Source organism: Scardinius erythrophthalmus (assembly GCF_964197995.2).
Source record: "Scardinius erythrophthalmus genome assembly, chromosome: 15".
NCBI classification, from domain to species: domain Eukaryota; kingdom Metazoa; phylum Chordata; class Actinopteri; order Cypriniformes; family Leuciscidae; genus Scardinius; species Scardinius erythrophthalmus.
In genome coordinates, this window is record NC_138235.1 from 41,459,654 (window position 1) to 41,487,066 (window position 27,413).

The 27,413-nt window shown below is 42.0% G+C and overlaps 1 protein-coding gene across 1 annotated transcript in view; it reads right to left on the reverse strand.

The window, feature by feature from the left end:
• Positions 1-320: 320 nt before the first annotated feature.
• The window catches only part of plod3 (procollagen-lysine, 2-oxoglutarate 5-dioxygenase 3), a 36,123-nt gene continuing 9,030 nt past the window's right edge, over positions 321-27,413 (reverse strand). The window contains exons 8-19 of the mRNA XM_081386410.1: positions 26,072-26,173; positions 15,655-15,786; positions 15,066-15,187; positions 14,803-14,907; positions 13,855-13,980; positions 11,229-11,370; positions 10,417-10,530; positions 10,050-10,121; positions 9,809-9,913; positions 8,874-9,020; positions 8,013-8,138; positions 321-1,040 (exon numbers count right to left, since the gene is read on the reverse strand). Of these exons, the coding sequence (XP_081242536.1) occupies positions 885-1,040; positions 8,013-8,138; positions 8,874-9,020; positions 9,809-9,913; positions 10,050-10,121; positions 10,417-10,530; positions 11,229-11,370; positions 13,855-13,980; positions 14,803-14,907; positions 15,066-15,187; positions 15,655-15,786; positions 26,072-26,173 (1,449 nt within the window). The 3' untranslated portion in view covers positions 321-884. The remainder of the gene's footprint in view (positions 1,041-8,012; positions 8,139-8,873; positions 9,021-9,808; positions 9,914-10,049; positions 10,122-10,416; positions 10,531-11,228; positions 11,371-13,854; positions 13,981-14,802; positions 14,908-15,065; positions 15,188-15,654; positions 15,787-26,071; positions 26,174-27,413) is intronic.

Genomic DNA, 27,413 nt, shown 5'->3' on the forward strand with positions numbered 1-27,413 from the left:
TATGTCCTTGGACGTATATGGTACTAAACTGTGGTTTGTGGACATCTTTTTTTGTGGATTTCTTCTGTTATTGTTGCTAGTGTTGTTAGTAATCCGCCGATATTAAAAGGTGGGGAGAAATGTTACTATCTTGTAGGAGGTTTTTTTCCCTTTCTATTATTATTACTGTGTCGGTATTAAAAGGTAATCTGTAAATAGAGTAATGCCACTATCTTGTAGGAGATGGGCGCCCATATTTTGAAAAATATATTTTCTCCTGGTTTGAAATAGATATGGAGTTAGGGAGGTGAAATATATATTTTTTTTACTTTTACTTTGTTAGGTTATGGTAGCGTTTAAATAAAGAGCTAGTTTCCGTTTTCGCTTGTTATTTTGGCATATACCCATTTCCGAAGCTCATGTAGTGGCATGTAAAAAGACATTCTTCATTTATGTTACTCCACGGTGTTCCTAGACTGGGACATAACAATTGAATTGAAAACATACAATTCCAAGATAAAAGAGTGATTTTGTAATTTTTGTAAGTCATAATAGTGTAAATGAGCTCAGATCAACCCACTTTTGTTTCCAATATTTATTTTCAAAATAATTTAAAGCGGTTTGTACAAAGCTTGAGTACAAAAGCTATCTCAGAAAGTTTTGCTCTTTAAAAAAAATTTCTGCCTTGAATATTCTATAAAAATCAAGTAAAAATACTCTTTTCATCAAGCTTTTAAATCAAGCTTTAAAGTTCACTTAAAACAATAATCTTTTGAAGGAGTGAATCTCTGACCTCACGTGTGCCAGAGATCGTTTGTAACAATCTGCTCGAATGTAACATTCGATTTATAATTTACAGAAAAAGCACAAACAAACACACACACAGACAAAAGTTCACATGATTTTCAAGGGTCAACGAATGAGACCATGATGTATCGAGTCCCTTGTGTGGTGGGAAGCCCCTCGTGGTAGTGCGTCAACCGGCCCGGGTGCATAAACGACCAGCCCTTCCTGGGAGACTCCACCTTACAGTCGTAACGCAGAAACCGGCAACCTCCACCCTGACACACACAAATACACACACCTAAAGTCCCGCTGTCCAGTGCATCAGGCCTATTATCTTCTAACTAATGTCTGAATGAAAATGTAAGAAAGGTTTGATTGACACAAAATTAGTGTTGTTTTTGGCGGCCTGTTTTAATTTTAGTTTTAGTCTAGTCTTTGTGTCAGGCTGTCATTTTAGTTTTTATTAGTTTTAGTCACGTTCATACTCTTTTTAGTCTAGTCAAGTTTTAGTCGACGAAAACTGATGACATTTTAGTCTAGTTTTAGTCAATGAAAATTGTATTTTAGTCTCTTTTTAGTAATGTGATTCTATTTAACCCAGTCAATATAGAATTTCAAGGTTATCTTTTTATAGGCTAGTAGCCTATATTATATTTCCACACAAAGACGCGTGATATAGCCTACCACTCTGCACTTTGAGAGGGATGTGGCATGTGGGACACGAGCAGGAAGAGACCATCGATCTCTTTATGATATCTTCGTGTTTTCTACTTTATGTAAATTGGTCTGAAGAGCGAATTTTATCCTCCACAAGGGCGAAATATTTAGGCTATGTTTGAGATTGCGCTGCCAGAGAAAGTGAAACTAAAAAAATCACCCGCGCGTGTGAAACGCGCTTTACAACCAAACTTGACGCGCCCTATGTCTAATATAACAAGCACAAACTGTTAAAAACACTCTCATTCGTCGTGACGTTATAACATTTCGTCTCGTCTCGTTTTGGTCAACGAAAATTAAGAGACATTTTAGCATAGTTTTTATTTTGTAAGCCACATTTAGTCTCGTTTTTATTCGTCAACGATATTGCATTATACATGTATTTTAGTCATCGTCACATGACCATGCATTTACGTCTAGTCTCGTCTCGTTTTCGTCAGGTGATAACGGTTCGTTGACGACAATATTTCGTCATCATTTTCGTTGACGAAAGCAACACTACACAAGATGCGCAATAAAAGCCATGTTTTCCATGTTAATCAGAGTATTTATCCTGACGAGCTGTGACAGCGATACGTGCCGATTCTATTTTAGAAATGGCTTATATTTCTGCGAGGTAGCGGCTGGAACAACAACATACAAAGTATGACAATGATAAACTGAGTGTAGTGTGCTTGCAGAGACTCCGCCCACACTCTCTTCTGATTGGCTGTGATTTTGGACTGATTTAGTTTTGAGTGCAATGCGTTTGCAGAGAGACTCCGCCCACACTCTCTTCTGATTGGCTGTGATTTTGGACTGATTTGATTTTGAGTGCAGTGCGCTTGCAGAGAGACTCCGCCCACACACTCTTCTGATTGGCTGTGATTTTGGATTGATTTGGATACGAGTGCAGTGTGTTTGCAGAGAGACTCCGCCCACACACTCTTCTGATTGGCTATGATTTTGAACTGATTTGGTTGTGAGTGCAGTGCGCTTGCAGGGAGACTCCGCCCATACGCTCTTCTGATTGGCTGTGATTTTGGATTAATGTGGTTGTGAGTGCAGTGTGCTTGCAGAGAGACTCCGCCCACACGCTCTTCTGATTGGCTGTGATTTTGGATTGATTTAGTTTTGAGTGCAGTGCGTTTGCAGAGAGACTCCGCCCACACTCTCTTCTGATTGGCTGTGATTTTGGACTGATTTGATTTTGAGTGCAGTGCGCTTGCAGAGAGACTCCGCCCACACACTCTTCTGATTGGCTGTGATTTTGGATTGATTTGGATACGAGTGCAGTGTGTTTGCAGAGAGACTCCGCCCACACACTCTTCTGATTGGCTATGATTTTGAACTGATTTGGTTGTGAGTGCAGTGCGCTTGCAGGGAGACTCCGCCCATACGCTCTTCTGATTGGCTGTGATTTTGGATTAATGTGGTTGTGAGTGCAGTGTGCTTGCAGAGAGACTCCGCCCACACGCTCTTCTGATTGGCTGTGATTTTGGACTGATTTAGTTTTGAGTGCAGTGCGTTTGCAGAGAGACTCCGCCCACACTCTCTTCTGATTGGCTGTGATTTTGGACTGATTTGATTTTGAGTGCAGTGCGCTTGCAGAGAGACTCCGCCCACACACTCTTCTGATTGGCTGTGATTTTGGATTGATTTGGATACGAGTGCAGTGTGTTTGCAGAGAGACTCCGCCCACACACTCTTCTGATTGGCTATGATTTTGAACTGATTTGGTTGTGAGTGCAGTGTGCTTGCAAAGAGACTCCGCCCACACACTCTTCTGATTGGCTGTGATTTTGGATTGATTTGGATACGAGTGCAGTGTGTTTGCAGGGAGACTCCGCCCATACGCTCTTCTGATTGGCTGTGATTTTGGATTAATGTGGTTGTGAGTGCAGTGTGCTTGCAAAGAGACTCCGCCCACACACTCTTCTGATTGGCTGTGATTTTGGATTGATTTGGTTGTAAGTGCAGTGCGCTTGCAGAGAGACTCCGCCCACACGCTCTTCTGATTGGCTGACACTATGGATTGATTTTGTTGCATCTCGTCATATTGCGTCTGGTGTGGACCAAGGTTATTTTAGTTTTGCATTTTTTAATTAGTTTTTATTTTAATATCAATCTCCTAGAATTTCAGTTTAGTTCATGAATGGTTTTGTTAGTTTTAGTTTAGTTTTTATTTTGTGAACACATTTCTATATAGTTTTTATATATTTAGTTTCAGTTTTAGTAATTATAGTTTAGCAGAGTTAACAGAACACTTCCAGTTGAAGACATTTAATTTCAGCAAAGTTTAATAGGGACTTTAAGCAACAGCCTCTGGTGGAACAGCAATGGCATTCTGTCGTTCTATTGCGCATGTGTGACATTAACTGCTACTTAGCGACGTTCTACTGTGACCGTCTACTACGGGAGAACAGCTGATTTGCCATTGTTGTTACTACATGACATTAAGAGTTAATGTTATGTTTTAGGTTATGTGGCATTGTAATCGTTTCTGTGTATCATTAAATGCCAAAATCAACTATCTAGGTCCGGGTCACGGGGGCAGCAGTCTAAGCAGAGATGCCCAGACTTCCCTCTCCCCAGACACTTCTTCCAGCTCTTCCGGGGGGACACCGAGGCGTTCCCAGGCCAGCAGGGAGACATAATCCCTCCAGCGTGTCCTAGGTCTTCCCTGGGGTCTCCTCCCGGTGGGACATGCCCGGAACACCTTCCCGGGAAGGCGTCCAGGAGGCATCCGGAACAGATGCCCGAACCACCTCAGCTGGCCCCTCTCGATGTGGAGGAGCAGTTGCTCTACTCTGAGCTCCTCCCAAGTGCCTGAGCTCCTCACCCTATCTCTAAGGGATCGCCCAGCCACTCTGTGGAGAAAGCTCATTTCGGCCGCCTGTATCAGGGATCTTGACCCACAGCTCATGACCATAGGAGAGAGTAGGAACGTAGATTGACCAGTAAATCGAGAGATTCACCTTGAAGCTCAGCTCCTTCTTCACCACGACAGACCGGTACATCGACCACATTACTGCAGAAGCTGCACCGATCCGTCTGTCAATCTCCTGTTCCGTCCTTCCCTCACTCATGAACAAGACTCCAAGATACTTGAACTCCTCCACTTGAAGCAGGAACTCTCCACCAACCTGAAGTGGGCAAGCCACCCTTTTCCGACTGAGAACAATGGCCTCGGATTTGGAGGTGCTGATTCTCATCCCAGCTGCTTCACACTCGGCTGCAAACCGTCCCAGCGCATGCTGAAGGTCCTGGTCTGATGGGGCCAACACGACAACATCATCCGCAAAGAGCAGAGATGAGATCATGTGGTCCCCAAACCGGACACCCTCCGGCCCCTGGCTGCGCCTAGAAATTCTGTCTATAAAAATTATGAACAGAACCGGTGACAAAGGGTAGCCCTGCTGGAGTCCAACATGGACCGGGAACAAGTCTGACTTACTGCCGGCAATGCGAACCAAGCTCCTGCTCCGGTCGTACAGGGACCGGACAGCCCTTAGCAAAGGGCCCCGGACCGCGTACTCCCAGAGCACCCTCCACAGGACGCCGCAAGGGACAGTCAAATGCCTTCTCTAAATCCACAAAGCACATGTGGACTGGTTAGACAAACTCCTATGAGCCCTCCAGCACCCTGGAGAGGGTATAGAGCTGGTCCAGTGTTCCACAACCGGGACGAAACCCGCACTGTTCCTCCTGAATCCAGGGTTCTGCTATCGGTCATATTCTCCTCTCCAGTACCCTGGCATAGACTTTCCTGGGGAGGCTGAGAAGTGTGATCCCCCTGTAGTTGGAACACACCCTCTGATCCCCTTTCTTAAAAAGAGGGACCACCACCCCGGTCTGCCAGCCCAAAGATATTGTCCCCAACCACCACGCGATGCTGCAGAGGCGTATCAGCCAAGACAGCCCCACAACATCCAGAGACTTGAGGTACTCAGTGCGGATCTCATCCACCCCCGGTGCCTTGCCACCGAGGAGCTTCTTGACTACCTTGTTGACTTCAGCTTGGGTGATGGACGAGTCCACCTCTGAGCCCTCAGCCTCTGCTTCCTCAATGCAAGACGCGTCGGTGGGATTGAAGAGATCCTTGAAGTATTCCTTCCACCGTCCGACAACATCCCTAGTTGAGGTCAACAGCTGCCCACTTCCACTGTAAACAGTGTTGGTAGGGCACTGCTTCCCCCTCCTGAGGTGTCAGACGGTTTGCCAGAATCTCTTTGAGGCCAACCGGTAGTCCTTCTCCATGGCCTCACCGAACTCCTCCCAGGTCCGATTTTTTGCCTTCACAACCAGCTGGGCTGCAGTCCGCTAGACCTGCCGGTACCCGTCAGCTGCCTCAGGAGTCCCACAAGCCAGCCAAGCCCGATAGGACTCCTTCAGCTTGACGGCATCCTTTACTTCCTGTAAGTAACCACCAGGTTCTGGGATTGCCGCCTCGACAGGCACCGGAGACCTTATGGCCACAGCTACGAGCGGCCATGTCGACACTGGAGGTGGAGAACATGGTCCATTTAGAATCAATATCTCCACACTCCCTCGGGATCTGGTCGAAGCTCCGCCGGAGGTGGGAGTTGAAGTTCTCTCTGACAGGGGACTCGGACAAATGTTCCCAGCAGACCCTCACAGTACGTTTGGGTTTGCCGAGTCTGTTCAGCTTCCTCCCCTGCCATCAGATCCAACACACCACCAGGTGGTGATCAGTTGACAGCCCCGCCCCTCTCTTCACCCGAGTGTCCAAGACATACGGCCGGAGGTCGGATGAAACAACCACAAAGTCGATCATCGACCTCCTGCCTAGGGTGTCCTGGTGCCACGTGCACTGATGGACAACATTATGCTTGAACATGGTGTTCGTTGTGGACAAGCTGTAACTCAGATCAGGGGGGCCGTTCCTCCCAATCAGGGCCCTCCAGGCGTTACTGTCGCTGCCCACATGGGCGCTGAAGTCCCCCAGTAGAACGACGGAGTCCCCAGTCGGAGCACTTTCCAGCATCCCTCCCAGAGACCCCAAGAGGGCCAGGTACTCTGCACTGCCGTTCGGCCCGTAGGCGCACACGACAGTGAGAGACCGATCCCCGACCCGAAGGCGCAGAGAAACGACCCTCTCGTTCACCGGGTTGAACTCCAACACATGGCTCCAACACATGACTCAAACCCACACCAGCCCGCCGCCTCTCACCATGGGCAACTCCAGAGTGGTAAAGAGTCAATCCTCTCTCAAGGGAGAGCCCAAGCCGCTTATCCGTGTGTGGAGGTGATCCCGACTATCTCTAGTCGGTACCTCTCAACCGCACGCACCATCTCAGGCTCCTTCCCCGCCAGCGAGGTGATGTTCCACGTCCCTAAAGCTAGTTTCCGTGTCCAGGGATCGGGTTGTCAAGGCCCCCGCCTTCGACTGCCGCCCGATCCACTTTGCACCGGCCCTTTGCGGTCCCTCCTGCCAGTGGTGAGCCCAAGGGAGGGTGGCACCACGTCGCTCCTTCGGGCTGAGTCCGGCCAGGCCCCATGGAGGGAGGCCTGGCCACCAGGCGCTCACATACGAGCCCCAACCCCGGGCCTGGATCCAGGGTGGGGCCCCGGCTGCGCCATGCCGGGCGACGTCACGGTCCTTGTTTTAAATTTCTTCATAAAGGGTTAATGAACCGCTCTTAGTCTGACCCATCACCTAGGACCTGTTTGCCTTGGGAGACCCTACCAGGGGCATATAGCCCCAGACAACATAGCTCCTAGGATCCTTCGGGTACACAAACCCCTCCACCACGGTAAGGTGGCAGTTCAAGGAGGGGGGTTAACTTTTGTGCAAATAATAAAAATGAAAAAATTGTTTAGGATTGAACAAAGAACCAAACTAAATGCAACTTAAATGTATAAAAGTACATACTCATTCATATTAAAGATGAAATCTTGTTAAACGTGGTGTATAAGAAAAAAATATGCATATGATTATTATGATTATTCTTTTATGGTTAATTCTATCATTAATCCTTTCAAATATTATTCTTGTATTGATCCATTTATGCTTTTTGTCTATTGTATATTTTAATATCATATACTCATAGTTATACTTATATTTATGTGTTCCATTCAGACATTTAGTTTACTTCTCTGAAAATATGTCTATTTGTGGGCTAGACACGCATTTACATTGAAAAATAAAGTAACGCAGTCCAATAGGAAAAACGCGATTTTCCGGTACAGGATCTAATTAATCACGAAAACGATTTTTTTTTTTTGCTAATTAGTATTTTTTTATTTCAGTTAGTTTTCAGTAACTTGTTAGTTTTGTTTTGTTTTTATTTTTCTATTTATGTTGAAATTTCCATTTTATTTCAGTTTATGAAAGTGTTTTTTGACCAACAGTCTTTTAGTTTTAGTCTTTAGTCGTTTCAGTTTACAAAAATAACCTTGGTGTGGACATACAAACTGCTTGTCGCTGGAATCTTATCGCATTGCGTCTGGTTAGGACACGGTGTGAGGGTTTATGGGTCGATACACTCCACAAAACACAACAGAAGTCAATGGAAAGTCCTGTTTACCTCATAATCGGTGCCTTTGCTGTTGAGTGCGATGTTAATGGTGAACGTGGAGGAATCGTGATGCGGACGGAGCGACGGCTGCTCATCAGGACGATAACGAACCACGAAATTCATCACAGCCTGAGCCTGAAACACAAAAGTTTGTGCTGCTGTTGAGTATTGAGTATATCTGCTTCAAAATTATTCAAATAGGGTGATTTTATTTTATTTTTCTGAATCAGAGGAAGCAACAGTCGTTGAATTAAAGAATCATCAAAATATTTAAATAAAAAATAAACAGTAAAAATCAAGTTAAGATAATTGTTTCCAATCAAATATAGGCCTATCGCTTTATATTTACACTGCCTTATTTACCTACAGATATATTACCAAATCATTTTAATACATATTTGAGCGATGATGCAAACAAACAATCACAATTTTTATTAAATTCATTGTTCAATTCAATATTTGATCTGATTCAATTTAGTTCATTCATTGAAACAAACAGTGAATCAAACTCCAAAATGAATCAAACTGATGCAATGTAAATGACCAAATAAAAAGCCTATTAAAAAGTAAAGGTAACACTTTATTTTACAGTGTCTTTGTTATACACATTTACTACAGAAAAACAATATATTTTGCATAATTACATGCAACTAACCCTAAACCACACCCTACCCCTATCGTAAGTAAAATGTTGTCAATCAAAAAGTGCAACCAAAAATAACTTACAATGTAAAATATGAATATGGGCAGCAAATGAATGGCTCAGGCCAGGTGTTAATGGACGTGTGTGTGTGTGTGTGTGTGTGTGTGTGTGTGTGTGTGTGTGTGTGTGTGTGTGTGTGTGTGTGTGTGTGTGTGTGTGTGTCTCACCTTCGGATAGTACCCTGGGTAGAGTTTTTCTGTCACAGGAACGATGTAGTCTTTGAGGAACTTCAGCCACTCTTTCTCATACTGGATCTGATTCATGTGAATATCAACTGTAGGAACGTTCTCATAACCTCCAGCTAACCGCTCGTCCTGAGAGAGAAACACACACACATGAGCTGCTGGGTCACACACACACACACACACACACACACACACACACACACACACACACACACACACACACACACACACACACACACTAGCACTCAGTCACTCAGACTCTCACACTATCTCACACACACACACACACACACACACACACACACACACACACACACACACTCACTCACACAACGCACACACACACACACTCCGTCACTCACACACTCCGTCACTCACACACTCCGTCACTCACACACACACACTCCGTCTCACACACACACTCTCAGTCACTCACACTCACTCACTCACACTCACTCACTCACTCACTCACTCACTCACTCACTCACTCACTCACTCACTCACTCACTCACTCACTCACTCACTCACTCACTCACTCACTCACTCACTCACTCACACACACACACACACACACACACACACACACACACACACACACACACACACACACACACACACACACACACACACACACACACACACACTCTCTCAGTCACTCACACTATCACACACATACACTCTTAGGTCACTCGCTCACACACACTCTCAGTCACTCACTCACACACACACACACTCTCACACTCTCAGTCACTCACTCACACACACACACACACACACACACACTCTCTCTCTGTCACTCACACTATCACACACACACACACACACACACACACACTCTCTCAGTCACTCAAACACACAAACATTCTCTCAGTCACTCACACACAGACACTCTGTCACTCACACACACACACACTGACCGTGTGTCTTCCTCCAGACCATCCGCCGAAATCCTCCATGGTCTCCACGAGCTCGTCACACATTCTGTCAGAGAACGCTGGGAACCAGTACACGTCTGGACAGGGCTGAACACACACTCATTGTGATTAATTCTCTTACATGCGCTCATTAGTGGCGACACTGACCAAACCAATGATTCACCGTTGAAAAAGAAACAGAAGAGACAAAAACAACAACAAACTACTGGAGATGCAGTTTCACCTGCTCCACAACATCCTCATCGTCTTCAAAAATCCTGGAGTAATTCTCATGGATATATTTCTCTCTCCAGTCCTGAGAACACACACACACACACACACACACAGGGTTAGTTTGCACTCAAGGGTTTGTCTGCTCACGTGTGTTTAGGGTTGGGTATCATTTGAATTTTAACAATTCTGATTTCGATTCCAATAAGGTAAAAAATGGTTTGAATGGTTTAACGTTATATTAATAGGAATCAATAAGAGGAATCGAAATTAAAATTTTATAGCAAGTATCCGATTCCAGACCTCAATTTTTCAATTCCAGAAATGGAACTGATTTTCAATGCCCAACTCTACGTGTGTTTGATGTCCGAATCTCTCACCACTGGGTTGTCGAATATCTGCCACATGTCTGGATGAAGACGACTAATGTTGTAATTAGCGGAGGAGACCAGACGCCCGAACTCATCCCTGTTGGACACGAACATGAAGATGCCCTGCAGGAGGAAACACACAAACACGTGATTTCATCTATTAAATCAACTATTTTAATACCGTTGTTTTATTTCAAGTAAAAAACTAGTTAAAAATTACACACTGCAAAAAATGCTTTTCTTAATAGTATTTTTGTCTTGTTTCCAATGCAAATATCTAAAAACTCTTAAATTAAGATGCATTTACTAGACAAGTAAAAAGACATAAGATCGTGTTTTCTGGGGGAATTATTTAAAATGAAGTGAGTTGATGCTTAAAAAAAGCAAAATGATCTGCCAATGGGGTCAGAAAAATAATCTTAATTCAAACACTAACAACATTATTTTTCTCCCCATTGGCAGATCTTTTTGCTTTTTTTTTTTAAGCATCAACTCACTTAATTTTGATGGCGAGTCAGCATCGTCGACTTATTCTCTGCAGCCGAAAACACAATAAATTACCAATAAATTATTAAAATGTTTAGACAGTCTCCTAATTTTTCCACGACACATTCATAATCATTACGTTTGCCGTTGCGCTGTGGCTTTATGCGTGCGTTTGAGCGCTGATTAGGCCATGCATTTTATATAGGAAATTAAAGGCGCATTATTATGATTTTTGGCTTATTAATATTTTAGCGCGATTAGTCGACTAATGGCTTAAATGATGGACTACTAGTCGCCTAGAAATGTTTCTGCCTGGATTCCCTCTGCATGATCACCTGCTCACGGACGCTCTTGCAGAAGATCATGTCCGGGTCCATTCCCTCCTGCTGATAGAGAGAGACCGCAGCCAGACGCGTGCGCAGAGTCTCTCCGCGGATCAGATACACCTGAGTGATGTAGGGGACGTTCCACAGACCACTGAAACACAGCAGGACATCAGGACACACCACTAATGAAGAACTTTGGCAGCTATTGAACTGAATAGAGTCAAATTGAACTGAATTGCATTAGTTTTTATAACTGATTAATTTTGCAACATATACACTGTTATTGAACTGAACTGAATCAACACTGAACTAAATTGAATTCAGTTTATAATTGATGAAATTTGCATCATTCATTCTGTTATTGAACTGAATCAACATTGAACTGAATTGAATTCGGTTCATAATTGATGGATTTTGCAGTACTGACACTTATTGAACTGGATTCAAATCAAATCAAATGTGCTTCATAATTGAAATGTGCATCATTCATTCTGTTATTAAACAATTGAATCAACATTGAACTGAATTGAATTTGGTTCATAATTAAATTTTGCAGCACTGACACCGTTATTGAACTGAACTGATCTGAATAATGACACAGTCTTCTGTAGAGCTGCTTTACAGCTGAAACTGAGTTTGTTTCATGATGGATGAACTGCAGAACTGACACTGTTAGTTAACTGAACTGGATCAAATAAAAATAAATTTGGTCATAACTGACGCATTCTGCAACACTGAACTGAATTGAATCACCATTGAAATGAATTGAATTTGTTTCTTAATCGATGAACTTTGCAATATTGGCAATGTTATTGAACTAATCAAATCAAATAAAATTTGTTTCATAACTGATGAAATTTGCATAGTTCATTCTGTCATTGAACTGAATTGAATTTGGTTCCTAATTTATTCATTTTGCAGTACTGACACTGTTATTAAACTGAATTCAAAGCAAATCTGGTGAAGCAGAAAAAGAAAAAAGAAAAAAAATCTTTTGCTTATGTTTTATCATTAATCATTTCTATCATTTGAAATGTATGTTTAATGTTTTTTCTATTATTAATATTTATGCCTCAAATGTAGCTGACTGAGTTATGGTTAACCTTTGTACTTGCTGTTAAGATGAGGGCAAAAGTCGATAAGTTATAGACAGACCACAAATGCTCGAATGTCTCAGAATAAAGTGGTAAACGAATGTTATCTTAGCTAAACATCTTGCAGCGTACGGGCTAACACCTCAGAGTGTGAAAACAAGAAAACTATGTTTGTGTCTTGTGTGTCAGATTCGATGCGATACACAACGAAAAGAGGAACTTAACTCTGTTCCGATAAGCAACTGTATAATAGCGAGATCAATTTCTGTACAGGTCAGTCTTAGAAATATTAGAAGTGAAACTGTTCATTTTCGTTTCTTTATTAAACTTTTAACTTTTAATTAATTTTACTCTTCATTTCATTTGATTGTCTGCTGTTGAGAAATAAAAATTGACTTAATCATCTGACTGGATCTCCTCTCTCTCAAATCAAATTTGTTTTATAATTGATGAAATTTGCATCATTCATTATGTTATTAAACAGAATCAAAATTGAACTGAATTGAATCCGGTTCATAATTGATTAATTTGGCATCATTTATTCTGTTATTGAACTGAATCAAAATTGAACTGAATTGAATCCAGTTCATAATTGATTAATTTTGCAGGACTGACACTGTTATTGAACTGAATTCAAATCAAATCAAATTTGTTTTATAATTGATGAAATTTGCATCATTCATTCTGTTATTAAACTGAATTGAATCAACATTGAACTGAATTGAATTCGGTTCATAATTGATAAATTTGCATCATTCATTCTGTTATTAAACTGAATTGAATCAACATTGAAATGAATTGAATTCGGTTCATAATTGATTAAATTTGCATCATTCATTCTGTTATTAATCTGAATTGAATCAATATTGAATTGAATTGAATTCGGTTCATAATTGATGAAATTTGCATCATTCATTCTGTTATTAATCTGAATTGAATCAACATTGAACTGAATCGAATTTGTTTAATAATTGATGAAATTTGCATCATTCATTCTGTTATTAATCTGAATTGAATCAACATTGAACTGAATCGAATTTGGTTCATAATTGATGTGATTTGCATCATTCATTCTGTTATTAATCTGAATTGAATCAACATTGAACTGAATTGAATTTGGTTCATAATTGATGTGATTTGCATCATTCATTCTGTTATTGAACTAAAATTGTATCAAATTTTATCTAAATTGAATTTATTTCACAATTGAAGAACTTTGCAACATTGACACTGTTATTGAACTAAATTGAACCAAACTGAACTGAATTTAATTTGTTTCATAATTGATTAATTGTGCAACACCGACAATTCTTGATCTGAATAATGACACTATTGCCTTCTGTAGAGCTGCTTTACATCTGAAATAGTTTCACAATTGATGAATTTTACAACATTAATACTGTAATAACTTTCCTGTTTATAACTATGCAGCTGCTCTGAGAGAGTCACTCGCACACACCACACTCGCTCTACTGATACACACCACACTCGCTCTACTGATACACACACACACACACACACACACGGTGAAAGACACTCACACTCTCTTGCTCTGCACGATGTCGATGTAGTCCTCTGAGCGCGAGTAAAAGCCCTCGGGACTCAAAGCACCCCAGAAGTTTGACCAGAGCTTCCCGTGCCGAGACAGCATGGGTGCGATCACAGCCCTGTGAACACCAGCGGGAAACATCATCAGTCTTAGGATTAAATAACATCCAGTAATGTGACGAGGAAACACTCCTGCACTGCAAAACATGCTTTTACTAAAGTAGTAAAATGACATAAGATGTTAAGTCTTGTTTTCTGGGGAAATAAATTCAAATTAAGTGAGTTTTTCCTTAAAACAAGCAAAATGATCTGCCAATGGGGTCAGAAAGATAAAGTTGTTTCTGTTTGAATTAAGATTATTTTTCTGACTCCATTGGCAGATCATTTTGCTTTTTTTAGCATCAACTCACTTCATTTTGATTAATTCCCCCAGAAAACAGGACATAATATCTTATGTCATTATACTCATCTAGTAAATCCATCTTGATTTAAGAATGTTTAGATATTTGGACTGGAAAATACAACTAATTAAAGCATCTCCTTTCACTTAAATGAAATAAAATTTAAATATTAGTTAAAAATGAGAAGTGTTGCCTTGGCAATAAACTGAAATAAGGATATGGATTCTGTTTTAAGGTTTATTAAATTCAGGGTTTTTTTCAGGATTATTAAATATTAATCATCTGATTGTGGTTGTTTGATATTACCGCAATTATTTGAGAGAACCGCAATCATTGTGCAGTTTAAATTTCAATCACAATCTGCGATACTGTGATATTACATTATATTATGAATTATTGAATTATATAAATAGTATTGATTTTCACAGCAATATCATAAATATCACAAAATCACATGTGCCGGTTTTAGTTAAAATTTTGTAAAAAAAATTGTTTCACTGTATAATCATGAGGTTCGTCTGCTCGTGTTCGTTCACTCACTTGTTCTCTTCGATGAGAATCCGTAAAATATCAGGATTGGTCAGAGCAACATCAGAGTCGATGCTGAAGAAATAATCACACGTCACGTCCTTCTTACACGCCTCCCTGAAACACACACACAGCCGATGGAATCATGAGAAAGATCAGCGAGTGAGCGTGTGTGTGTGTGTGTGTGTGTGTGTGTGTGTGTGGGTGTGTGTGTGTGTGTGTGTGTGTGTGTGTGTGTGTGTGTGTGTGTGTGTGTGTGTGTGATGAGTGTTTACACTGCCATGGTTCTGGCCTGGTCCTGTCTAAGGTTTTCCTCAGGTCCGACTATTCTCGCCGCAGGGAACAGAGAGCGATGACGCGTCCAGAACCGCTCGATGTGCTGTTCATGATACACAACCTGCAAAAACACACACACACACACACACACACACACACACACACACACACACACAATTGTTTCAATAAGGACACTGAATAGACTTCCATTGATTTTGATCAGCTTGATGATATTTTCTATGCCCCACCCATCATAGAAACGTGCAAAACACTAAATGAATAGATAAAAACCAGTGAAATATCCTCACTAGTCAGTTGTCATAATATTTCTCTGTATAAGTGAGGACACTGGCCCTCAGAAGTACAGTTAAACCTGCAGCTGAAACAGACACTCCCATTGAGAGCAATTGTAAAAAACGCTTTGGTTCACACACAGCCTCAGCGTGAAAGTCACACACATCATGTATGTGGCATGTTAAGTGTATAGTTAAGTGGCATGGTTATGGTTAAGTGTGTCCATGAAGGATTAATCAAACTATAACCGTATTCTCACTGATCATGAAACACTGGTGTGAGAGCCGTACGTACGTTGTTGTGTATGAAGAGTCGTAAGCGTGTGTGTGGGTAGTGCAGAGTTGCGAGTCTCTCCAGAAATTCATCCAGAAACGGCGTCGGCTGCTCGATAAACACAGCAATGTGAACCAGCGGCATCTCCTCGTCCTACACACACACACACACATCTCTGTTATAATTCATCCTCCTGAATAGGGTTGGGAATTGAAGAATCGGATACTTGTTATAAAATTAAAAATTCGATTCCTCTTATCGTTTCCATTCAATATGACTTTAAATCATTCGAGAGAGAGACTCTGTTTTCTGTGTTCATGTGTATCAGTATATTGGATCCGTGCAGCTCTTAAAGTGACAGCACTAATATTCCTCTCTATAATAACACTAATATTCCTGCTCTATAATAACACTAATATTCCTCTCTATAATAACACTGATATTCCCTCTCTATAATAACACTGATATTCCTCTCTATAATAACACTAATATTCCTGCTCTATAATAACACTGATATTCCCTCTCTATAACAACACTAATATTCCTCTCTATAATAACACTGATATTCCTCTCTATAATAACACTAATATTCCTGCTCTATAATAACACTGATATTCCCTCTCTATAACAACACTAATATTCCTCTCTATAATAACGCATCCTAGATGCACTTTTATGATGGATAGATGCACTTTTATGATGGACAGATGCACTTTTATGATGGATAGATGCACTTTTATGATGGATAGATGCACTTTTATGATGTATAGATGCACTTTTATGATGGATAGATGTACTTTTATGATGGATGGATGCACTTTTATGATGGATGGATGCACTTTTATGATGGATAAATGCACTTTTATGATGGATAAATGCACTTTTATGATGGATAAATGCATTTTTATGATGGATAGAGGCACTTTTATGATGGATAGAGGCACTTAGATGAAAAATATACCCATTGACTGTCATTATAAAGCTTGGAAGAGCCAGGACACTTTTTAATATAACTCTGATTGTATTCTTCTGAAAGAAGAAAGTCATATACACCTAGGATGACGTCAGGGTGAGTACATCATGGGTTAATTTTCATTTTTGGGTGAACTATTCATAGGACCATAGACATAAAATACAAATAGGACTACCAAATTGCCTATCACAGTTTTTGGCAAGTAACTCACGTGATGTGACACATCCTATTGACCCTGTTCACATTTCTGGGTTTCTCAGAAGTGTAAGGCATCATAGTTGGGTTAACTTCTATAGCAGTGAATGAAAGACTACATTAAAATATTTTTTTTTGTGTTCCAATTTGCTCAAATAGCAAAAGAAAAACGCCACAACAGCATTTTCACAACTTTCAAAAAGAGTAAAAAAATAGATAATGTCAGTCGGAAGAGAGAAAGTTGTCAACTTTGTCACAGCCGCAGAAACACCCTCACAGCAGCGTTATTATGACAGTATGTGGCAACATGTACGTTAAAAGCACATCTTCTGCACTAAATGATGATATTGCAATATTCTAGACTCTTACATGTATCTAACGCCACACTTACACTACAGAAGAGAAGACTGTAAAAAATATATATTTTTGTATTTTCAAATTACAAATTACTTGTATATTAATTAAATACTTTTTTCACAGCAGTATTTTGTATTTTATTTAAATACATTTTATGAGCAAGTATTTGTTATTTGTAATTAAATACTTTTTGATGTATTTGTGCCCATCTCTGGTTAAAGGTTGTCAGAAGAACTGCTCATGCTACATAGGATGCCGTTGCCAGGGGTTGGCAACCAAATGTAGTAGATACAGCATGCTGAAACACTAGAGAGCAGCGACAGCAGCGGTGACTCCGAAAACAGCTAAACAAATAATAGAAACATTATGACAGAAATTAGTTATTATCACCCTGAATTGTAATCCGTTTGTCTATTTCATTAATAGTTTTTTTTTTTTTTTTTTTGGTACAACTTGCTACTTAATGTAACAGTTTTAATCAGTAAATACTTTTAAACCTACTCCACACATGACTCCTGTGTGATTTAGTCTTTCAACATTTAGTTGTCAGTACCTTTGTCTCACACTCCAAACACCTGGATTGAACACTAACCAGCCTAACCCAAAATCCTCAAATCCTTTTTTTTTTATTTCGATAGACTAAATTAAGCTATCCCACTTGTGAAAGAATATTAGAAATACTAGACATTGCAATACAAATAATAGATATTGCATAAACATGCAAACGATATACTGCACAGAAACAGAGCAGTATACAATTAACACCAGTTAATGGTAAACTTCTTTCTTGGATCTTGTTTGAATTGACAGGCTATTATAGGCTTGACATTGAATTCCCTCTAAATGTGTTATGGGCCATGAGGACTGTCTGGTTAGTAAAAATGATCAAAATATGATTTCATCCAGTAAAAGTCAACTTCACATGGTAATTTGTTTATTTGAACAACAACAAAGGGAAAAGAATGCTACCGATTACAAATGGAATGTTCCATATTTCTTTCTTTTTTTTGGCCTACCTATGAATTGAGAGGCATTGTTAACTCTTACATTCCAATTACATGTACAATCAAGGCATCATATGAAAGCTCTTTTGAAGATGTGCTCAGTTTGTTTCTAGCATAAAGTATCAGGGAGATATGCCTCAGGATTCATGAATATAATTAAACCGTTTTAGCATGTTTGGGTGATTCTGGGGAGTTAAAGCCGAATTTGAGGTAACATTGTTTTGACCCTAATTACAAGTTTCCAGCAGCTTGTTGACCGGGTTGTCCACCCAGGTTGTGATCCTCAGACATCATAGATTTCATTTTTATATGACAACCTTTTACAGCAGCCCATGTCTAATTTTCTAAAAAACAGGTGTTTTGCCCCCTGGGTATAACACTAATATTCCCGCTCTATAATAACACTAATATTCCCGCTCTATAATAACACTAATATTCCCGCTCTATAATAACGCTAATATTCCTGCTCTATAACAACACTAATATTCCCGCTCTATAACAACACTAATATTCCTGCTCTATAATAACACTAATATTCCTGCTCTATAATAACACTAATATTCCTGCTCTATAATAACACTAATATTCCCGCTCTATAACAACACTAATATTCCTGCTCTATAATAACACTAATATTCCTCTCTATAATAACGCTAATATTCCCGCTTTATAATAACGCTAATATTCCCGCTCTATAATAACACTAATATTCCCGCTCTATAATAACACTAATGGTAAATGGTAAATGGTAAATGGACTGCATTTATATAGCGCTTTCACAGACCCAATGGCCACCAAAGCGCTTTACAATATTGCCTCACATTCACCCATTCACTCACTCATTCATACACCGACGGCGGTGTCAGCCATGCAAGGCGATCCAGCTCGTCAGGAGCAGCTGGGGTAAGGTGTCTTGCTCAAGGACACCTCGACACTTGGTCAGGTGGAACCGGGGATTGAACCACCAACCTTCCGGTTTGTAGACAATCTACATGAACCACTGAGCCACTGCCGCCCCATAATGCCCTATAATAACACTAATATTCCCGCTCTATAATAACGCTAATATTCCCGCTTTATAATAACGCTAATATTCCCGCTCTATAATAACGCTAATATTCCCGCTCTATAACAACACTAATATTCCCGCTCTATAATTGTCACGGTGTGGGTTTTGTGTCTTGTTCCTTGTTAGTGTCTGTCATATTATTCCATGCTTGTCATGTGATCCTGCCATGTGTCTTGTCATGTTTAGTTGTTCCTTGTTATGTTGATTAGTCTTCACAGGTGTTTCAGTTTACCACGCCCCCTTGTTATCTTGTTTAGCTTGTGTTCCCTGTGTATATATACCCTGTCTGTTTTAGTATGTGTCACGGAGTCCTTGTAATATATCACACCACTTCCGTTCCCTGTGTTTCCGGTTTATGTTCTTGTTCCTTGTTTGTTTATTTTGTTATATTGGACTGCTAATATGGATTTTGACACCTGCATGGATGACGACGAATTGGATTGCCCTACAAATAAAAACGCTGTATTTGGATCCACCTGTTTCTCTCCCTTTCCTTGGTGTGTGGATCGTGACAGAAGGACTCCGTCACACAATGGATCCAGCAGCATGAACATTTTTCAGGGCCTGGCTTTATGGGCCCGCCAGACTGAAGAGGCCATGGCGCTGAATTCCCCTAAGCACCCTTCGCCACTGATTCCGCCCAGCTCAGAACCTGCACATTGCCATCGGAAACAGAGGAGGAGAAGGAAGACCTCCTCCGTGACTGTTCCGGTGGTCCCGATTCCGGTGGTCCCGATTCCGGTGGTCCCAGTTCCGGTGGTTCCGAATTCGGTGGTCCCAGTGCCGGTGGTCCCAGTGCCGGAGGTCCCAGTACCGGTGGTCCCAGTTCCGGTGGTCCAGAGTCAAGTGGCACCAAAACACAGGAGGAGGAGAAAGGCTCTCTCCGTAACTGTTCCGGTGATCCCATTTCCGGTGGTCCCTGTTCCAGTGATCCCGAGTCCGGTGGCTCCTAACACGGAGACCATCCCGGAGGTGACTACCGTCCCTGACGTACCGCCCAGGCGTCTTGCTCTGCCCGCACCACCCAGACGTCATGCTCTACTGGCCCCGCCCGAGCTGCTCGCACTGCCTGCACCACCCCAGCGATCCGTCACGTCTGCCCAGCCAGAGACTGTTCATGTCACGTCTGCCCAGCCAGAGACTGTTCACGTCACATCTGCCGGGCCTGTGTCTTCGGACAAGATGGCCGCCGCCGAGCCTGTTCACGTCACGCCTGCCGAGCCTGTGTCTTCGGACAAGATGGCCGTCGCCGAGCCTGTTCACGTCACACCTGCCGAGCCTGTGTCTTCGGACAAGATGGCCACCACCGAGCCTGTTCACGTCACGCCTGCTGAGCCTGTGTCTTCGGACAAGAGGGCCGCCGCCGAGAGTGTTCAGGTCACGTTTGCCGAGCCTGTGTCCCCTGACAAGATGGCCGCTGTCGAGCCTGTGTCTGTTCCTGAGCCGGTGGTGTCTGTTCCTGTTCCTGAGCCGGTGGTGTCTGTTCCTGTTCCTGAGCCGGTGGGGTCGGTTCCTGTTCCTGAGCCGGTGGTGTCTGTTCCTGTTCCTGAGCCGGTGGTGTCTGTTTCTGTTCCTGAGCCGGTGGTGTCTGTTTCTGTTCCTGAGCCGGTGGTGTCTGTTCCTGTTCCTGAGCCGGAGCCAGTGGTGTCTGTTCCTGTTCCTGAGCCGGAGCCAGTGGTGTCTGTTCCTGAGCCGGAGCCAGTGGTGTCTGTTCCTGAGCCGGAGCCAGTGTCTGTTCCTGAGCCGGAGCCAGTGTCTGTTCCTGAGCCGGAGCCAGTGTCTGTTCCTGAGCCGGAGCCAGTGTCTGTTCCTGAGCCGGAGCCAGTGTCTGTTCCTGAGCCGGAGCCAGTGTCTGTTCCTGAGCCGGAGCCAGTGTCTGTTCCTGAGCCGGAGCCAGTGTCTGTTCCTGAGCCGGAGCCAGTGTCTGTTCCTGAGCCGGAGCCAGTGTCTGTTCCTGAGCCGGAGCCAGTGTCTGTTCCTGAGCCGGAGCCAGTGTCTGTTCCTGAGCCGGAGCCAGTGTCTGTTCCTGAGCCGGAGCCAGTGTCTGTTCCTGTGCCGGAGCCAGTGTCTGTTCCTGTGCCTGTTCCTGAGCCGGAGCCAGTGTCTGTTCCTGAGCTGGTGTCTGTTCCTGAGCCGGAGCCTGTTCCTGAGCCGGAGCCAGTGATTGTTCCTGTGTCTGTTCCTGAGCCTGTGTCTGTTCCTGAGCCTGTGTCTGTTCCTGAGCCTGAGCCTGTGTCTGTTCCTGAGCCTGTGTCTGTGTCTGTGTCTGTGTCTGTGTCTGTGTCTTGGTCTGTGTCTGTGTCTGTTCCTGAGCCTGTGTCTGTGTCTGTGTCTGTGTCTGTGTTTGTGTCTGTGTCTGAACCTGAGCCGGTGGTGCCAGTTCCAGTGCCTGAGCCGGTGGTGCCAGTTCCAGTGCCTGAGCCGGTGGTGCCAGTTCCAGTGCCTGAGCCGGTGGTGCCAGTTCCAGTGCCTGAGCCGGTGGTGCCAGTTCCAGTAGTTCCAGTGCCTGAGCCGGTGGTGCCAGTTCCAGTAGTTCCAGTGCCTGAGCCGGTGGTGCCAGTTCCAGTGCCTGAGCGGGTGGTACCAGTTCCAGTGCCAGTTCCAGTGCCTGAGCCGTTGGTGCCAGTTCCAGTTCCTGAGCCATTGGTGTCTGTTCCAGTTCCTGCGCCGTGGCCGACCGAGGGGTCTTCACCAACCTGGCCGCCCGAGGGGTCTTCACCGCCGTGGCCGCCCGAGGGACAGTCTCCGCCCTGGCCGCCCGAGGGAGAGTCTCCGCCCTGGCCGCCCGAGGGAGAGTCTCCGCCCTGGCCGCCCGAGGGACAGTCTCCGCCCTGGCCGCCCGAGGGACAGTCTCCGCCCTGGCCGCCCGAGGGACAGTCTCCGCCCTGGCCGCCCGAGGGACAGTCTCCGCCCTGGCCGCCCGAGGGACAGTCTCCGCCCTGGCCGCCCGAGGGACAGTCTCCGCCCTGGCCGCCCGAGGGACAGTCTCCGCCCTGGCCGCCCGAGGGACAGTCTCCGCCCTGGCCGCCCGAGGGACAGTCTCCGCCCTGGCCGCCCGAGGGAGAGTCTCCGCCCTGGCCGCCCGAGGGGTCTTCACCGCCGTGGCCGCCCGAGGGACAGTCTCCGCTCTGGCCGCCCGAGGGACAGTCTCCGCCCTGGCCGCCCGAGGGAGAGTCTCCGCCCTGGCCGCCCGAGGCAAAGTCTCCGCCCTGGCCGCCCGATGGACTGTCTGCTCCGCCCTGGCCGCCCGATGGACTGTCTGCTCCGCCCTGGCCGCCCGGTGGACTGTCTGCTCCGCCCTGGCCGCCCGGTGGACTGTCTGCTCCGCCCTGGCCGCCAGATGAACTGTCACTCCCTGTCCCCGTTTCCCTCCATGGACCTGGCCCCCCTTCCCTCCCCCTGATCCTCCACCACTCCACCTCCCGCCTGGATTTTTGTTTGGTCTGTCACGTCTTGTAGCGTCTGGTAGCCGCTCCGTAGAGGGGAGGTTATGTCACGGTGTGGGTTTTGTGTCTTGTTCCTTGTTAGTGTCTGTCATATTATTCCATGCTTGTCATGTGATCCTGCCATGTGTCTTGTCATGTTTAGTTGTTCCTTGTTATGTTGATTAGTCTTCACAGGTGTTTCAGTTTACCACGCCCCCTTGTTATCTTGTTTAGCTTGTGTTCCCTGTGTATATATACCCTGTCTGTTTTAGTATGTGTCACGGAGTCCTTGTAATATATCACACCACTTCCGTTCCCTGTGTTTCCGGTTTATGTTCTTGTTCCTTGTTTGTTTATTTTGTTATATTGGACTGCTAATATGGATTTTGACACCTGCATGGATGACGACGAATTGGATTGCCCTACAAATAAAAACGCTGTATTTGGATCCACCTGTTTCTCTCCCTTTCCTTGGTGTGTGGATCGTGACAATAATAACACTAATATTCCCGCTCTATAATAACACTAATATTCCCGCTCTATAACAACGCTAATATTCCTCTCTATAATAACACTAATATTCCCGCTCTATAATAACGCTAATATTCCCGCTTTATAATAACGCTAATATTCCCGCTCTATAATAACGCTAATATTCCCGCTCTATAACAACACTAATATTCCCGCTCTATAATAACACTAATATTCCCGCTCTATAACAACGCTAATATTCCTCTCTATAATAACACTAATATTCCGCTCTATAATAACGCTAATATTCCCGCTCTATAATAACTCTAATATTCCCGCTCTATAACAACGCTAATATTCCTCTCTATAATAACACTAATATTCCCGCTCTATAATAACACTAATATTCCTGCTCTATAATAATAACACTAATATTCCTCTCTATAACAACACTAATATTCCTGCTCTATAATAACACTAATATTCCCGCTCTATAATAACGCTAATATTCCTCTCTATAATAACGATAATATTCCTGCTCTATAACAACGCTAATATTCCCGCTGTATAATAAGGCTAATATTCCCGCTCTTTAATAACACTAATATTCCCGCTCTATAATAACACTAATATTCCCGCTCTTTAATAACACTAATACTCCCGCTCTATAATAACACTAATATTCCCGCTCTATAACACTAATATTCCCGCTCTATAATAACACTAATATTCCCGCTCTATAATAACACTAATATTCCTGCTCTATAATAATAACACTAATATTCCTCTCTATAACAACACTAATATTCCCGCTCTATAATAACACTAATATTCCCGTTCTATAATAACACTAATATTCCCGCTCTATAATAACACTAATATTCCCGCTCTATAATAACACTAATATTCCCGCTCTATAATAACACTAATATTCCCGCTCTATAATAACACTAATATTCCCGCTCAATAATAACACTAATATACCTGCTCTATAATAACGCTAATATTCCTCTCTATAATAACGATAATATTCCTGCTCTATAACAACGCTAATATTCCCGCTGTATAATAAGGCTAATATTCCCGCTCTTTAATAACACTAATATTCCCGCTCTATAATAACACTAATATTCCCGCTCTTTAATAACACTAATATTCCCGCTCTATAATAACACTAATATTCCTGCTCTATAACACTAATATTCCCGCTCTATAATAACACTAATATTCCCGCTCTATAATAACACTAATATTCCCGCTTTATAATAACACTGATATTCCCGCTCTATAATAACACTAATATTCCCGCTCTTTAATAACACTAATATTCCCGCTCTATAATAACACTAATATTCCCGCTCTATAACACTAATATTCCCGCTCTATAATAACACTAATATTCCCGCTCTATAATAACACTAATATTCCCGCTTTATAATAACACTGATATTCCCGCTCTATAATAACACTAATATTCCCGCTCTTTAATAACACTAATATTCCCGCTCTATAATAACACTAATATTCCCGTTCTATAATAACACTAATATTCCCGCTCTATAATAACACTAATATTCCCGCTCTATAATAACGCTAATATTCCTCTCTATAATAACGCTAATATTCCTGCTCTATAACACTAATATTCCCGCTCTATAATAAGGCTAATATTCCCGCTCTATAATAAGGCTAATATTCCCGCTCTATAATAAGGCTAATATTCCTGCTCTATAATAACACTAATATTCCCGCTCTATAATAACACTAATATTCCCTATAATAACACTAATATTCCCGCTCTATAATAACACTAATATTCCCGCTCTATAATAACACTTATATTCCCTATAATAACACTAATATTCCCGCTCTATAATAACACTAATATTCCTCTCTATAATAACACTAATATTCCTGATCTATAATAACACTAATATTCCTGCTCTATAATAACACTAATATTCCCGCTCTATAATAACACTAATATTCCCGCTCTATAATAACACTAATATTCCCGCTCTATAATAACACTAATATTCCCGCTCTATAATAACACTAATATTACGCTCTATAATAACGCTAATATTCCTCTATAATAACGCTAATATTCCTGATCTATAATAACACTAATATTCCCGCTCTATAATAACACTAATATTCCTGATCTATAATAACACTAATATTCCCGCTCTATAATAACACTAATATTCCCACTCTATAATAACACTAATATTCCTGCTCTATAATAACAGTAATATTCCTCTATAATAACACTACTATTCCTCTATAATAACACTAATATTCCCACTCTATAATAACACTAATATTCCCACTCTATAATAACACTAATATTCCCGCTCTATAATAACACTAATATTCCCGCTCTATAATAACACTAATATTCCCGCTCTATAATAACACTAATCAAAAGAAGACAGAGAGAGAGTTCACTCGTTCTTCACTGAATAACTTCTGTAACTATATTTGTAATGTATGTTTTATTGATAAAGTGCAGATATTTAGTTTCTGTACCTGAACACCTGAAAATCTTAAAACACTGTTTATTTCAATCGTACTTTTGTTGAGAGTTGTATCTATTTGTTGCAATTGCTATTTTATATATTTTACTTGTCTTTATTGATGCTTGAAGTTTATATTAGTTAGGCTAGTAGTTTTTCTATAGTATTTTTAAACCTCAGGCAAACGTTACGTGGATTTCTGTTCATGATATTCAGCAACAATTAAATGGTTTGCAATAAGAGTAAATGTGAATGATATCTAAGGTTTTTTTTTATCTTATTGGAATCGAAATTAGGAATCGATAAGCAGAATCAAAATGGGAATCGTTGAATTTCAAACAATGCTCAACCCTACTCCTAAACCACATGACACAGATCTGTCAGACTCATGTTGACTGTGTTTGTGTTAATACTCGGACACTCACAGACAGATGACTCTGGTCCAGCAAATCATCGTCACAGTTTCCACATCCGTTTTCATACGTCCACGCCGTCGGCACGTAGTTTCCCAGATAATTCAGCTGGAGCTACACACACGCACACACACACACACGCACACACACACATACAACAAATGGTTTATATGCTGGCAGTGAGAAAGAGAATCGCACATATAATTTTTTTTAAACAGGTTTCTTTAACACCGTCATTGGTCAGATAAACAGATAAATCAGTTATTATGATACGTGTGTGTATCCATACACTGGACCTGTGCATTCGCTCTTAAAGTGACAGCAGCCTAATAAACCTGCTGCTGTCTGTCATTAATGTTAAACAAACAAAAGACAGAGAAAATCCCTCTCTGCTCGTGACTGAATAACTTTAACAACAATTAGTGTACATTTAAAGGATTAGTTAAAAAAAATGTTTGCTGATAATTTACTCACCCCGATGTCATCCAAGATATCCATGTCTTTCTTTCTTCAGTCGAAAAGAAATTAAGGTTTTTGAGGAAAATATTCCAGGATTTTTCTACACAGAATGGACTTCAATGGCAACCAACTATACCAATGGTCAAGGAAGGTTCAAATGTCCGTCTCAATGCAGCTTCAAAGTCTCGACACGATCCCAGTCCAGAAATAAGACTCTTATCCAGCGAAACGATCGGCCATTTTCAACAACAAAAAATATATATATATATACTTTTTAACCACAAATGCTTGTTGTGTACCATCTCTGAGATGCGCCACGCATTACGTCATCACGTTGGAAAGGTCACGCGCGGCATCATCTATCTGAGTTATGTGTCTGTGTTCTCCGGTTCAGAAAGGAGGGAAGGGCGAAAAGTGTCATCTCATTTTCTCCTCCAACTTCAAAATCGTCCGACATCTTTGTTTTAATTTATTATTATTATATATTTAATTTTTTACATGACCTTTCTAACGTGATGACGCAATGCGCGGCGCATCTCAGAGATGGTACAAAACGGGCATTTGTGGTTAAAAAGTATATATATATATTATTTTTTAGAAAATGGCCGATCGTTTCGCTGGATAAGACTCTTATTTCTCGACTGGGATCGCGTCGAGACTTTGAAGCTGCATTGAGACGGACATCTGAACCTTCCTTGACCATTGGTATAGTTGGTTGCCATTGAAGTCCATTATATGGAGAAAAATCCTGGAATGTTTTCCTCAAAAACCTTAATTTCTTTTCGACTGAAGAAAGAAAGACATGGATATCTTGGATGACATCGGGGTGAGTAAATTATCAGCAAAACATTTTTTGAAAGTGAACTAATCCTTTAATTCATACAGTGAAGGCTAT